We start from the raw sequence: 14,418 nt of genomic DNA, 5'->3' as shown, positions 1-14,418 counted from the left end.
GGAGATAATTTTGCAAGGGATGTGGGACTTTCTGTTGCAATTTTATTTAATATGTCAAAGCACAGAGGAGGGAAGGAAAAGAAGGAAAAAAGGAAGGAAAGATTTCTTTAGCACCTGCTACATGCTAGGAATTATGCTAAGCACTTAGCAAGTATCAATCAGTAAACATTTAAGCACTGTTAAGTGCTTAACAAATATCAATCAATCAGTAAACATTTATTAAGTGCCTACAATGTGTCAGGCACTGTGCTAAGCACTGGGGCTACGAAAAGAGGCAAAAAACAGTCCCTGTACTCAAAGAGCTTACAGTCTAATTGAGGAAACATAAACGTGTGTGCTCGAGTGTGCACTCGCACACACATATATAAAGCAAGTTATATATAGAACAAAAAGAGAATAGTTAACAGGGAAGGCACTAGGATTAAGAGGGGTTGGGGGGAAGGTTGAAATTTGAAGCCTAGGAGGTCAGTAGTTGGAATAGAGAACATTCCAGTTGGGGAAGAGCATTCCAGGCATAGGACAACCAGAGAAAATGTTGGGAGTCAAGAGATCTGAGTGTCTTATTCATGAAACAGCTAGGCGACGAGTTTCACTGGATTCAACACTATGTGTTGGGAGTAAGGTATAAGAAAACTGAAAAGGTAGGAGAGGGCTAGGTTATGAAGGGCTTTGAATGCCAAGTAGCATTTTGTATTTGATGTTGGAGGCAATAGGGATCCATTAGAGTTCATAATGTCAGACCTGTGCTTTAGAAAAATCACTTTAGTGGCTGGGTAAAGGATAGATTAGAGTCGGGGGTGACTTGAGGCAAGCTATTGGTATTGCAATAGTCCAGGCATGAGGTCTGCACCAGAGCAGTGGCAGAGTCATAGGAGAAAAGGGGCATATATAAGAGATCGACTCCTAGGTTGGGAGCCTGAGGAACTGGGAGGATAATATTATCCTTTATGGTTGTTGTTGTTTGTCCTTCTTCTCGAAGAGGACCGTGGCATCATGAAGGTCATGCCATGACATGCAAGGGAATTGGATTTAAGTGAGGGAGGGCTGTGCAAAATCATCGGCCTTACTTTCTCCTCCGGAGCTATCTGGGTCCAGTGGCAAGATATAAATCAGGAATACTGGAGATGGCCCCAGATGCAGTGGGAGACCTTGGCTTTTTTTTTTTTTTTTTGTGCCTATCCATCTTTCACTTTTTTTTTCCTGTATACATTTTATTTATTTATTTATTTTGATTTTGATTTATCGACAATCACTTCCAAGACCTTGGCCTTTTTAAGCTAAGGTCTTTCCCAGGTCTCAGTTTGACTGAGGCAAAGCCCAATCAGTGATTAAGGATGGGTAAAAAATGAGACAAAGAATGGCCTCTTTTACCTAGTCCAAAAAAAAAAAATCAATAATCTGGGAGGGGAAGACCCTTAGGGTTTCTGGCCAAAACAGAAACAATTGCTATTTACATTTACTCTGAGCCAATCACTGTGATAAGGGAAGGTAGGATGAGGCGAGGGTTTAGGGGGTTAGATAATGAGTTCTTTTTTGGGTATGTTGAATTTAAGGTGTCTACTGGATATCCAGTTTGAGGTATCTGAAGTCAGTTGGAGATGCTAGATTAGAGGTTAGAAGAGAGATTGGGCAGGATAGGTAGATTTGAGAATCATCAGCGTAGAGAATGGTAATTAAACCCGGGGGAGCTGATGTTGATCTTTACAACGGCACTGAGAAGTAGGTACTGTTATCATTCCCATTTTACAGTCAAGGAAATTGAGGCAGACGGAGGTTAAGTGATTTGCCTAGGGTCACACAGCTAGTGTCTAAGGATGAATTTGACCTCTGATATTCTTATTCTAGTCTAAACACTTTATCTACTGCACCACCTTTAGATGCCTGTTAATGGAAGTTTCTAACCAGATGTTTGGGAATTTGTCAGTAGCATTGATTTCTGATATTTTTTTTCTTTTTTGGTGAGGTGGTTGGGGTTAAGTGACTTGCCTAGGGTCACACAGCTAGTGAGTATCAATTGTCTGAGGCCAGATTTGAATTCAGGTCCTCCTGACTCCAGGGCCCATGCCTGATTTCTGATATTTTTGTACTCACAAAGGAATTCTCTTTCCTGTGATTCCTAGACCACTGTTAATTTGAAAATATCATTCAGAATACTGCCTTACATTTTTGTCATAGTACTTTACAATTTTCAGAGTGATTTCATATATTTTCTATCATTTGATTCTCCAAACAACTCTGTGAAATAGGGGAGATATTACTCCATTTTTCCACATATGAGGACAATGAAGATTAGAGAAAGTGAATTGCCTTGGTTCACACAGCATGTGAGTGGTGAAGAAAGGAGATCATGCCAAAGAGGTTGCAGACATCTATTGTGGAGTAAATTCAGCGTAGAAGGCAGTTGTTGCCATGCAGTGATTCCATGGGCACAATAGAAAGAAGAGGTGTTTTATATTGGAATTTGTGTTGTCTTTTTCCTATCTCTTTCCTCTTGTGTGGAAAAACAAGTACTAGAATTAGTTGGAATAATTGACATTTTTGTGAGACAGCAGTGAGAGAGGATCATTCTTGATTTTTATTAAGTACAAGAAATCAGTGATTAATTCATGACACCATATAGTATCTTGTTGTAAAAGACACTAATACTAAGAGGTACCAGCCTATGAACTTTTTTGTGACTGGCACATTAAGCTTTTTTTAGTTCATCGACCACTTTGGGAGAGGTGTGTGGTAAGTAAAGAACTGGATCTGCAGTAGGATTACTAGTGTTGTTTTATCCTAGGTGGGTCACCCTCTGATCTTTGGTTTCCTCATCTGTGAATTAGGGATAATAATAGTTGGACTTTTTGTCTTACAGGGTTGTGAGGAAAGCATTTTAGAAAGTTCAGAGTACTATGTGTGTGTAAGTCACCCTTGGTGGCCAAAGGACCCAGAGATTTTGTAGCTTTTGACAAGTGAATGTATTCTTGGGAAACCTAGTTCAGTAGGCATTATTGTAATGGGCTACATTTTTTAAATGTTCTTTATAATAAGATTAAAATCTGTAGTGGAAAATGGTGGATGGTGGTTTTTTAGATGCATACTATTGGACTGGCCTATTGACCTACAAAATTAGCTTGGTGTAACAGATGCAGTTCCTTCATTTGTAAAAAATAAGGTACTTAAAATGAATGATTTCTTATAGACTCTTACAGTCTGTAATTATTGGTGTCTAGATTTTCTAGAAAAACTACCAGATCATGCTTTTAGAATCACTGATCCTCAGATATGGTAATTAGAAGTAGAGGTTGAAGGGACAGCTAGGTGGCACAGTGGACAGAGCATAGGCCCTGGAGTCTGGAGGACCTGAGTTTAAATCTGACCTCAGACACTAGCTGTGTGATCCTGGGCAAGTCGCTTAGTCCTGATTGCCTCCAAAAAAAAGAAGCAGTGTACTTTCTCATGACCTAGGATTTCAGAAACAAGAATGAACCAGACGTATTTGTCAGTCACTCAAAGGGTATTAGTATTTTTGCTGATTAAAAAATGATGAATCGAACATTTTTTAAGCATTTGTTTTTTAATAATTACAAGGCCAGGGCCTATGCTAGGTGACAGAGGTACAATGACAAAAAAGCATTGCCCAAAAGGAGCTTATATATGTTAGATATATATCAAAGCATATAGAAAATTTTGTGGGAGAGACACTGAGCTGAACTTTGAAGGAAACTAGGGATTCTAAGGTTTGTAGAATGAGGAAGATGTGCATTCCTGGTAACGGTGGTCATAATTGTGAAGGCATGGATAGAAGGTGGGATGGCATTTGTGATGATTATAAAAGTAGGCCAATTTGGCTGAACTGAAGAGTGAATGAAGGCCAGGTAAATAATGTAAAACAAGCCAATCACAGCTTTCAGTATTTTAAAGCAGTATAACCTCATGTTACAGAAAGTAGTTAGGAAGATTCAATTTAACAAACGTTTTATGAGATGCCTACTGTATCCAAAGCACTCTGGGGGAGGGGTGATAGGAACTAGAGGAAGATAAACTTACAAGACAAAGTGCTTGTCATTTTATCTAACTTAGATTTCAAGGAAGAGCTCTAAAGGAGATAAAGATAACACTTCATTATGTCCCTGCTTACATGGAATGGGTGGGTACATTACATGCACTCCTTGATCTGGTGCAAATAGGAACCATTTCTTAAGATACATTGTCAAAAGAGAATCTAGATTTGTTGAAAAGTTCTTTTAACTCATGTTTCATTTTTGATTGTTGTATGCCTAAGGGGATTTCAGGAAGAGATACCATTTATAAAGTATTTTGTAATACTGTTAAAAAGAAGAGAATACTGTAGCAAAAATTGCCTCCTTGTAGGCCTGATAAAGTTTTTGTAGCATCTGAATTTCTAAGGGCTTGCATTTTGTTGATGGCCCTTGTGTGTTTAGCAAGGTGTGTATGTGTAGAGATTGGAGGCACAGAAAAGGCTGTGTAGAAGAGAGCCAGTTTTGGAATCTGGTAGTCTGACTTCAAGGTTGACATACACATACTTGTCCTGGCGCCTTAGGCAACTCTAAAGCTCCAAGTTGCCCAGTAGGTAATAATCTGCATTGTCTGCATTGAGAAGAGTGATATTTCCCCACACCAAAGAAAATGGCATGGTCATGAATGTTCTTAAAATGTGCTCATCTCTTCTCTGGAGAAGGAAGCAGACCTCAGTATGAAGTGATGCTGAATAGACTAGAAAAAGGTTTCTCAATTTGGGGGAGCAAAGAGGATGTTCATACTCTGAAAAAGAATCCTCGTTTAAGATGATGACTTTTCTTGGATATATGACTACCATGCCCTCCTGAAATAACAACTAAAACAAAGTCTTGTTTAATATTAGAAGAGTTGAGTCCTTAGAAAATTTGGGCCAAAGCTCCCAAATGATTCTTAACAGTTACTGAGTTACCAGAAATTTACCTCTGGACATTAGGGGCCCAGGACCTCTTAGTTAAGAAAAGGAACTTTGCTATGGTAAAGGGCAAGCTAATAATAATTATAACTATCATGTTATACCTATTTAATGTTTGCAAATTTCTTTATGTACATTTTCTCAATTGATTTTCATAGTAACCCTTTAAGCAAATAAGAAAACTTAAACTAAGAAGTGATATTAACTTGTTTGAGGTCAGACCACTAGTAAATTCCCTTTTTTCCCCTACTGGTATATTTCTGAGGAAATATTGGAACCCAGGCCTTTCTACCTTCCAAATCTGATATCCTCTACATTATGTCATACTGCCTCTTTTTCCTGAACCTTTTTTTTAGGCAGTTGGGGTTAAGTGACTTGCCCAGGGTCACGCAGCTAGTAAGTAACAAGTGTTTGGTTTGAGGCTGGATTTGAACACAGGTCCCCCTGACTTCAGGGCTGGTGCTTTATCCACTGCCCCACCTAGCTGCCCCTACTTTTTTTTTTTAAATGAGCCTTTCTCACTCTGTAGCTGGATTATTTTAGCTTTTCCTTTAACCTTCTTCTTTATATGTTCACAGGTATTTATATATTATATGTATATGTCCCTGTATGCTCACAGTACATTTAGATCACAGAAGAGACTTTTGCCATTCCCAGGATTAGGGAAAAGAAATCAGAGGAAATGGCTCAGTTGTTGCTGAATTCAGTTATGGGAATTTGTGTGTAGATGCTTTTTCTGTTTTAAAATAAAATACTATACTGTAGTTCTTTTTTGTAAAATTGAAGCAAGCATTTTTGACTAGTATTTCCTGCCCATTTAGTCTGGTAAAAGTACCGAAGTTTTCCGCATAGACTTTTGCAGATCTATCTTCATTTGTTTTTTGAAATCTCTTTAGAAGGGCAATTCCTTAACTGAAAAGTAAAATAAGGATCAAACTGCAGTGGTGTATATCTTATACCTTGTACATATCGTTAAGAGTTTCCTCTAGTTTTAGGAAACCGGACTCTACCTTAGGGCAGTTATTTAAATTTTCTTTCTCCTGTAAGATTTGTTAAGCCAAAAGAAGTCACTGAAGACATGTCAGGTGCAGAAAGCAAAGTGAGTTAAAGTTTTCATAATTGAAATCTTGTGACTGTGTGTTTGCCTCTGTTTCTCTAGACCCAGTTTCTCTAGACAGTCTGACTTAAAGGATTTAACCAGACAAGGTCAGATCATTGATCAGATCGTTCTCTTGTCTTTATTTTGACCTTGCCTCTTGAGGTTGATGTTCCACTCAGACTAATTTACTGTCTTTTGTCAGATTATATTAGGCTATTTGGCTTGACTAATCAAGTATCCTGCTAATAACTCATGTTTTGTTGGTAAACCGTCATATCTGGCCATGTAAACTTTGTTGTGCCATAGAATGGTGGGTTCCTTTCCTAGTCTACATGCAAGTGAGATACTGCACTGGAGGGAGGGGGAATTTTTACTCCCTATTTACCCCTTTGATCCTCTCCAAGGAGATGTTTGTTGTTGTTGTTTTAAATTTTGTAATGGCTTACCAGTTCTCTCAAAGATAGAAGACAACTCTTACTGGAAGTTTATGAGTTGATCCTTGTGATGTAACTTATTTTTTATTTTCTTTAAAAAGATATTAAGATAGGAAGGCAGGCTAACAGTTGTTAACTGTTCCTGCTTTCATGTGTTCTATCTAAAATTAAGATGAGATTATGTCTAATTGGACTTAATACCATCACCTCCTTGGGGGAGCGGGGAGCCACTACCAGACCAGATCACCAACGTCTTTCTGTTGTCTCCCCGCTGGGTTTTTTTTTTTTTTTAATTGTCATTAGGCAAGAATTACAGATACAAATTTAGCTGCTGGGCTGTACTGAAGAGAAGTTAACTAAGAGGTTGGATAGGTTGGTCAGGAACTAGAGGTAAGAAAGGTAAGACCCGAAAAGCTTAGAACTAATAGGATTTGAGTTTTTTAATGTATTTGCCACCTACGTAATAGAAGATTTCTTGGTCTTAGTACAAAGTCCTGAGTGGGGTAGAAGCAACTTATTACATTATAACAATCCTCTTCTCCCCCCCCCCCCCATTCCCCCGAGTTTTTTAGATCATAGTCCATTGTCCTTTTAGGATTTAAATTTCTTTCAGTCATTTAGGTGGTGATAAAGGACAAGGAGAGCTGTTTGGATGGAATCTGTGGGCCTTCTTTTAGGATTTCTGAGATGACTTGGTTGCCATCTAGCTTCAGGAAACTTAGAAGTAAAACTTGCACATACATTTTAATAGAGGAGAATGAGTATCATTCTTTCTTCATTTGATGCTTTCTTCCAGTGGGCCACTCTAAGAATGCAGAGAGGAGCCAAGGAGAAGAACCATCAACTTTACAAGCCGTACACCAATGGTAAGAACTACTTCAGGGCTCTGAAGGTGCTTGAACTTAATCTAATAGGTCCCCTTGAACTTGCAGCTTTTAACTGCACACCTCCTCCTCACCCCCATTTGGGCATTGTGAATGCTTTCATTATACTTTATTCTATTATGCTGCTTGACAAGAAGGGTCTCTTTGTTTCAGGAATAATTGCAAAAGATCCCACTTCACTAGAAGAAGAGATCAAAGAGATACGTAAAAGTGGGAGCAATAAGGCCTTGGATACTCCAGAATTTGAGCTCTCTGACATTTTCTACTTCTGCCGAAAAGGAATGGAGACCATTATGGATGATGAAGTAACAAAGAGGTTCTCAGCAGAGGAGTTGGAGTCCTGGAACCTGCTGAGCAGAACCAATTATAACTTCCAATATATCAGCCTTCGACTCACTGTCTTGTGGGGGTTGGGGGTGCTGATTCGCTATTGCTTCCTTCTGCCACTCAGGTGAGGGCAGGAACTGATAGAGGAAAAACACTTAAATTAGTCCTGCCCATTTTCAATGTATAAACATGACTTACACCTGAGCCTTTTTTTTTTTTTAAGAAGGGGAGAGAGGTAGTATTTAGTCTATATTAGTCAGTTGTTTCCTAAGAATTCATCTGTTACTGATTGACTATCCCTAAAATCTCTTAGAATCCCTGCATTCCATCATCTTCTCTGAGATGATTGAACATCGTGTTCTTCATACCACCCTTCCCTGGTCATGGCTTTCTTAGCTTTTTCCTTGCAGCTTATGTCTCTTAATGTAGACATTTAAAAAAATAATTTGTCATTGGTACAGTGTTGTTCTCCTGACTAGATCTTGAGCCCAGAGGATAATTAGAGAATATCCCTAGGTTCTGGCTTCTATTACTGAAAGCAGATGAATTGTTTTCCTGCCTGGGTTTAAAGCCAGAAGGAAGGGTCAGGCAGGTGCCTAAGGGAAGGAGAACGGTTGATAAATTTGCCCTCGGAGGTATTATCCCCTGAGATATGAATCCACAATACATAGACTAGCGCCTCGATGTCCTCTGACCCTAACAAGTAGTTGAAATTCTTTATTTCAGGCTTTGAGTAGTCAGATCTTGGTGGTGGTTTTCATGAAATCCAGTATTATTCTCATGTACCAAATTCATCCTTTCCAGGTGCCAGTGATTCGCTTGCTGCCTTCTAACCTGTTTTCCTCTTACAGGATAGCTCTTGCCTTCACGGGGGTCAGCCTTTTGGTGGTGGGCACAACCATGGTGGGATATTTGCCAAATGGAAGGTGAGCAGATTTTTGATGTCTGTTTATAAAGGGAATGGGGACCCTGGGTAAGGCAGCACAGTTACTAACACTCAGGCTATTTCTTTTGACAAATCCAAGTCTCTAGAGACTCACTGGAAGGCTGACAAGTTAAAGATTAGTATCATTTAAAATAATTTCCTTCTTAACTCATTAGCCCAGATCTTTATAGTGTTCTTAATTTCCCTTGTATGAAATGGACTCCATACCCCCTCCATTTTAGAGGTGTGAGGTGAGGGAATGTAGTTGTACAAGAAAATGCAGAATGTGAACCTGAGATCGATGTTAACTGATTTTACCCAAGTCTTTAGTTTTGATTGTCTGCTCTGGTGATCGATCATGAGGAGTTAAAGGAATTTAGTCTTTGAAGGAAAGTGGGGCTCCTTTTGGGAAAGTTCAGAGTTCTGGGAAGTCCCAGGGCTAGTAGACCTCTTTTTCTTCTGGCCAGGCTGGTGAGAGGGTTTGGCTCTCTGGTTCTTGCCCTGCTTTGGAGAGTCTCCTCTGGCAAACATGTGGCTCTTTGGGGCAGGGATTGATTGGGGAGGAAGAGCATCTGGGAGACAGCATGGTTCACCGAGACTGCAAACTCTGGGGCTGTGAGTTTTAATACACATTGACTTGCTGTGTGACTTTAAGTCACCTCTTCTCTTTCTCTGCCTCAGTTTTCCCATGTGTAAAATGGAGATACTAATACAATAATACCAAGACCTTTCACAGGGTTTTTAGGAATGACTAATAAAAAACCATGTATATATAATATGTATTATATATACATAGATATCATATGTGTATATATATTTTTTAAAACCACTTTGCAGACATAAAAGCTAGTAAGTAGTAATAGTTGAATAGCTGGAGTCATTGACTTTTCCCACTTCCTCTTACAAGTCATATACCTTTGTCTTGGTTGCTGCAGGTTTAAGGAATTCATGAGTAAGCACGTACATTTGATGTGTTATCGGATCTGCGTCCGTGCCCTAACAGCCATCATTACTTACCATGACAGGTGAGACAGTTATAGAATTTAGGGATGAAACTAGATTAGTGATCAGAAACATAGGTAACAGTCCGGGCAGAAGGTACCACTTCTTAGTGACTAACAAAAAGGACGTTTTTCTGAGCCTTTTAGCCAGAATAGCTATAGCTCTTGAAAGGAGGGGGGGATTAGCATTGAGCTCATCATTTCAATCTAGTTGAACAAGCTATTATCAAGTTCTCATTGTCTCTCTGCAGTGAATGTATGGAGCTGCAGATACAAAGATGAGCGAGACAGTTCTAGTCAGTCAATAAGTACTTATGAAGCACTTGCTCTGTGCTAGATGGTAGGGATATATACAATGATTGAAACAAGTCTTACTAGCAAGAAGTTTACGTTCAAGTTGGAGACAACGGGGACATATGTAAGTATAGATGGAATAAATATAAAGAGAATAAATCCAAATAAATATAAAGTAAGTAATGGCATTTTGAGAAGATCACTAACAGTTGACGGGATCAGGAGAGGCTTCATGTGGTACTGCATCTTGAAGAGCTGCATCTTGAAGGAAGAAAGTTCCTTGAGGCACAGGTGAAGGGAGTGTGCTCCAGCTATGAACTAACTGTAGTTTGAGCCCTCATATCAGGGGAAATAAAACAGGAATACCTATAACAAAGTCAAATGTAAAAAGTGCACAGGAATAGCACCAAGTGTTATGAGAGTGCTGTTTTGTATATTTATGATTTTGTATTTTTTAAACCAGGGAAAACCGACCCAGGAATGGTGGCATCTGTGTAGCCAATCATACCTCTCCCATTGATGTTATCATTCTGGCCAGTGATGGCTACTATGCCATGGTAAGAGGTCCTCTCTCCATTGCTTTGTTTATGGCTTAATTACTTTAATACAGGCCAGAGCTGGGGAAATGCTAGACCCTAAGGTAGTTTTTGCAGAGTGTCTTTTGAGCAGCACATGCACACATATATACCCACATGCCAGTTTGGATTACCTCCTTCCAAGATGCTTTCTTTGTCCCTAGGGCTTTATTGACCACTTTGCAACCTTGTTGGTGACATTCTGAGCAGAAACTGCCCCAGGTTGCTGAGGGTGTGGTTAGAGGTTTCACTTCATACCTCCAGGTAGATCATGGAAAGGGGTGAAGGGTAGGGAACGGGATATTTGAAAGGGATCTGGATTCAGGGGCAGATGGGATTATACTTTCCAGGGTGGGGGTGGGTGTCACTCAAGATAGCACATCATTCTAGTTCTGTGGGATATAGCTGTGTTTGTAGCTATCTTTCACTGGTACCACTGATTAAAAGAAGACATTTAATACTCATGGGTCAAGGACAAACCTGATGTGGAATAAAATGTAAAGAGGGTGAGTGGTTGGGACACTGACCTTATCTTTAGAACTAGAACTTTCTTAGTATTAAATTAATGAGCCATATCCTGGGACTCCAGCATTTGTGTGAGGACAGCTTCGCTAATAAATCTTCCTTGGTCTGAGATTAGGTGGGCCAGATTCATGGGGGACTGATGGGTGTGATTCAGAGAGCTATGGTGAAGGCCTGCCCTCATGTGTGGTTTGAACGATCTGAAGTAAAAGATCGCCACCTGGTGGCTGAAAGGTAAGCATTGCTATAGCTAATAAGTCTCCTGGGAGAAGGGCCCTACTACAAACACAATTCAGTAAACATTACGCCCCTGTTATATACAAAACACTCACTGTGTCGGTTAGTATTTGATATTAGTGAAGAATCAGTGTGGATGGGATTATCTCCCATCGGGAAGACAGTCATACCTTTCCACAAAATGTTACTTGATACCATTATCAAAGACATGATGGGACTTTGTAGATTATAGATCTTACCCATCGTATGGATTCTTTTTTGAAAAAATACATTTTTCTTGATGTCTTTTATTTTTACATTGTCTAAATTTCCTTCAGTGTCTCTCCATATTGATTCTTACATCATCAATTGATTAACCAACAAATATGAATTGTATATGCACTATGTATGAGGCGCTATGCTCACTGATTATGCTACTGTCGAGAGCTACCCCTTGGTATGCAAAAAAAGTTAGTATAGCATTTAATAGCATATAAATTGAGTATTTAATTTGTATCTTTCTTCTCTTTGTCAGTGTTTGTCTTGGATTGAGCCCTCACAAATCAGGAACCATGTGTTTATTAAATCATCTAACATTGTATCAAATACAAATGCATGTATTTCAGGAATATGATGATAATGATAGAGATAGTCTTTACTAAACTTTAGTTTTCTTTTTTTCTTTATGCGAAGACTGACTGAACATGTACAGGATAAGAGCAAGCTACCTATCCTCATTTTCCCAGAAGGTGAGTTAATGGGGCTAAAGGGATAGGAAATGGAAGGAAAAAAAGTGCAATATCAGGTGAGAGTGATGAATGAAACAAATTATTTTTGTGTGGAGAGGCCATAGGAGAATTCATATGTCGTGATAACTTAGGATAAAAGGCACTTTTCCTTGTTGACCTTGGTAGTAGTATATATGGTATCTCTTCTTGGCTTTTGTTGTCCTCTCCTATCCAAGGTGTTTAATGGGGCCTGAATCTCATAGAATTTTATTGGAAGAGATCTTAATCATTTAGCCCAACCCACTTTTTGGTGCAGGATCCCTTTTCTAGTATTCTTGACAAATGGTCATTCCAGTTTCTACAACTTCTAGTTGAACTGTTTGGAAGTCCCTGTGAACTTTCTAAGCCTTCTGAGCCTCTCTGACCTTATAGTTGCTAGTATTGACATGTGCTGATTGGGAAAAAAATAAGCTCCCTATGAAAAGAGTGTAGGAGGTAGAATAATGTATTTCTGTGTTGCCTTTCATCTGTCAATTGAGAGGATGGTAATAGTATGTAGTATTTATTTTCAGGAATTTTTCTCATTTGAAGAGCTCTTTAAAGTAGTTCTACTAATTGTGTATTCCTTCTGGATCCATGATCTCTAGAGTACAATTTATATGTGTGAGGTTAAGAAGAGAGGAAATAGCATTTTTCTCTTATTTTCAGGAACTTGCATCAATAACACATCTGTGATGATGTTCAAGAAAGGCAGTTTTGAAATTGGAGCCACAGTTTATCCTGTTGCTATCAAGGTATAACACCTGCCACCTGTGAGAGAGCAGTTCTTTACCTCGGAGTCTGGTACCTAGTAGGAGAAGATGGAGTTAAGGAACAAGGGTTGCTAATGACTGGGTTGATCATTTTCCAGTAGAGTGGCTTGTTGGGTTGGGCTGAACTCATGGTGCCTAGAGTATTAGAGAAGGAGAATGCTTAATTGTCCGTAGTGCAGACAGAAGAAAGAAATTTTTCAACCCTAAGCTGTATAATTTTTTCTTCTGTGGACCTGGAGAAAGTGATTAAATCATTTAGCATTAGTAAATTTACATCTACACTTCCCATTGTGTATCTTCCTCAAACCTCTTCCAGAGAGGTATCCCTTATAATAACAAATTTAAAAGGAAGAAAGAGGAAAAAAGTTCAGTAAAAATAACTAATATATTAAAAAAAAAGTCTGATGATTCTATACTCATAGAGTGCTATCTTTTCGTAGTTCTTCTCTGGGACCAAACTTGGTCATTATAGTTTCTCAGTATTCTGTTTTAATTTTCTGTTGTTGTTGCTTCATTCCATTAACATTGTTGTAACCATTCATTATTATATATTGTTTTCCTGGTTCTGCCTCCTTCATTTCTTATCATATCTTTCCATAGTTTCCCATTTTCATCACATTGGTTGTTTCTTACAGCGCAGTAATATTTTGTTTACTTATTACCCAAATCAATGGACATCTATTTTGTTTCCAGTTCTTTGATAGCACTAAAAAATGCTAGTATAAATGTTTTGGTATATATGAGGTTTTTGTTGTCATTGACCTTTTTGGAGTATATGCCTAGTAATGGGATCTCTGGACTTTGCAAAGGATATGGACATTTTAGTCACCTTATTTGCATAATTCCAAATTGCTTTCCAGAATAGTGAAACCAGTCGACAGTTGAACAACAATGAATTAATGTGCCCATCTTTCCACCACTTCTCCAATATTACCTGTTACCATCTTTTGTCATCTTTGCCAATTTGTTGGATATATAAAGCAACACCACAGGATTGCTTTGATTTACATTTCTCTTAATAGTTATTTGGAACATTTGGTTATAATAGTTTATAGTTCTTTTGAGAACTATTATTTATATCCTTTAACTACTTATCTATTGAAAAATGGCTTTTGGTCATATATATTTTTGTCAGTTATCCACATACTGGATTTCAGACCCTTTTCAAGGATTTTGATACAAAGATTTATCCCAAGTCTTATAACACTTCTTTTCCTAATTGCATTAATTTTGTTCATTCAAATAGGTTTTTTTTCTGGGTTTTTATCTCTTTCTTCATAAATAGTTTGAATAGAATATAGTATGGTGTCCAACTTAATATAAAAAGATGGACCCTCTGCAATGGTTGATGCAGCTACCATAACTGGGCCTTTAAAAGGAAGGTATAGATAGATTGGTGAAAACCCATCCTCACTACTAGAAAAACAAATCTAAATCCAGTCCCTAATGATAATGGTTTAGTACCATTGTCTTAATGGTCTAAGAACTTCACTTGAAGCTAGAGGGGTTCTCAAGAATCATCTAATCTAGCCTTAACTAAACCCCTAAACAGATGAACCTCTAACTGCCCAAAACTTACTTGGAGATGAATGTGTATACTCATCTATCTCCACGGCTCTGTGTGTGTGTGTGTGTGTGTGTGTGTGTGTGTGTGTGTGTGTGTGT

General features: G+C 38.5%; 1 protein-coding gene across 2 annotated transcripts in view; it reads left to right on the top strand.

Annotated features, from left to right (window-relative positions):
• The window catches only part of GPAT4 (glycerol-3-phosphate acyltransferase 4), a 42,640-nt gene that overhangs the window by 23,224 nt on the left and 4,998 nt on the right, over positions 1 to 14,418 (top strand). For both annotated transcript variants that reach the window (XM_027865251.1, XM_027865252.1), the window contains exons 3-10: positions 7,266 to 7,335; positions 7,507 to 7,804; positions 8,532 to 8,606; positions 9,541 to 9,630; positions 10,364 to 10,457; positions 11,116 to 11,231; positions 11,907 to 11,962; positions 12,650 to 12,735. In XM_027865251.1, coding sequence (XP_027721052.1) covers positions 7,266 to 7,335; positions 7,507 to 7,804; positions 8,532 to 8,606; positions 9,541 to 9,630; positions 10,364 to 10,457; positions 11,116 to 11,231; positions 11,907 to 11,962; positions 12,650 to 12,735 — 885 coding nt within the window. The remainder of the gene's footprint in view (positions 1 to 7,265; positions 7,336 to 7,506; positions 7,805 to 8,531; positions 8,607 to 9,540; positions 9,631 to 10,363; positions 10,458 to 11,115; positions 11,232 to 11,906; positions 11,963 to 12,649; positions 12,736 to 14,418) is intronic.

The sequence above is a fragment of the Vombatus ursinus genome, unplaced genomic scaffold (assembly GCF_900497805.2).
Source record: "Vombatus ursinus unplaced genomic scaffold, bare-nosed wombat genome assembly UNPS02014778.1, whole genome shotgun sequence".
Taxonomy (NCBI): domain Eukaryota; kingdom Metazoa; phylum Chordata; class Mammalia; order Diprotodontia; family Vombatidae; genus Vombatus; species Vombatus ursinus.
This window is presented reverse-complemented; position numbering and strand designations above follow the sequence as displayed.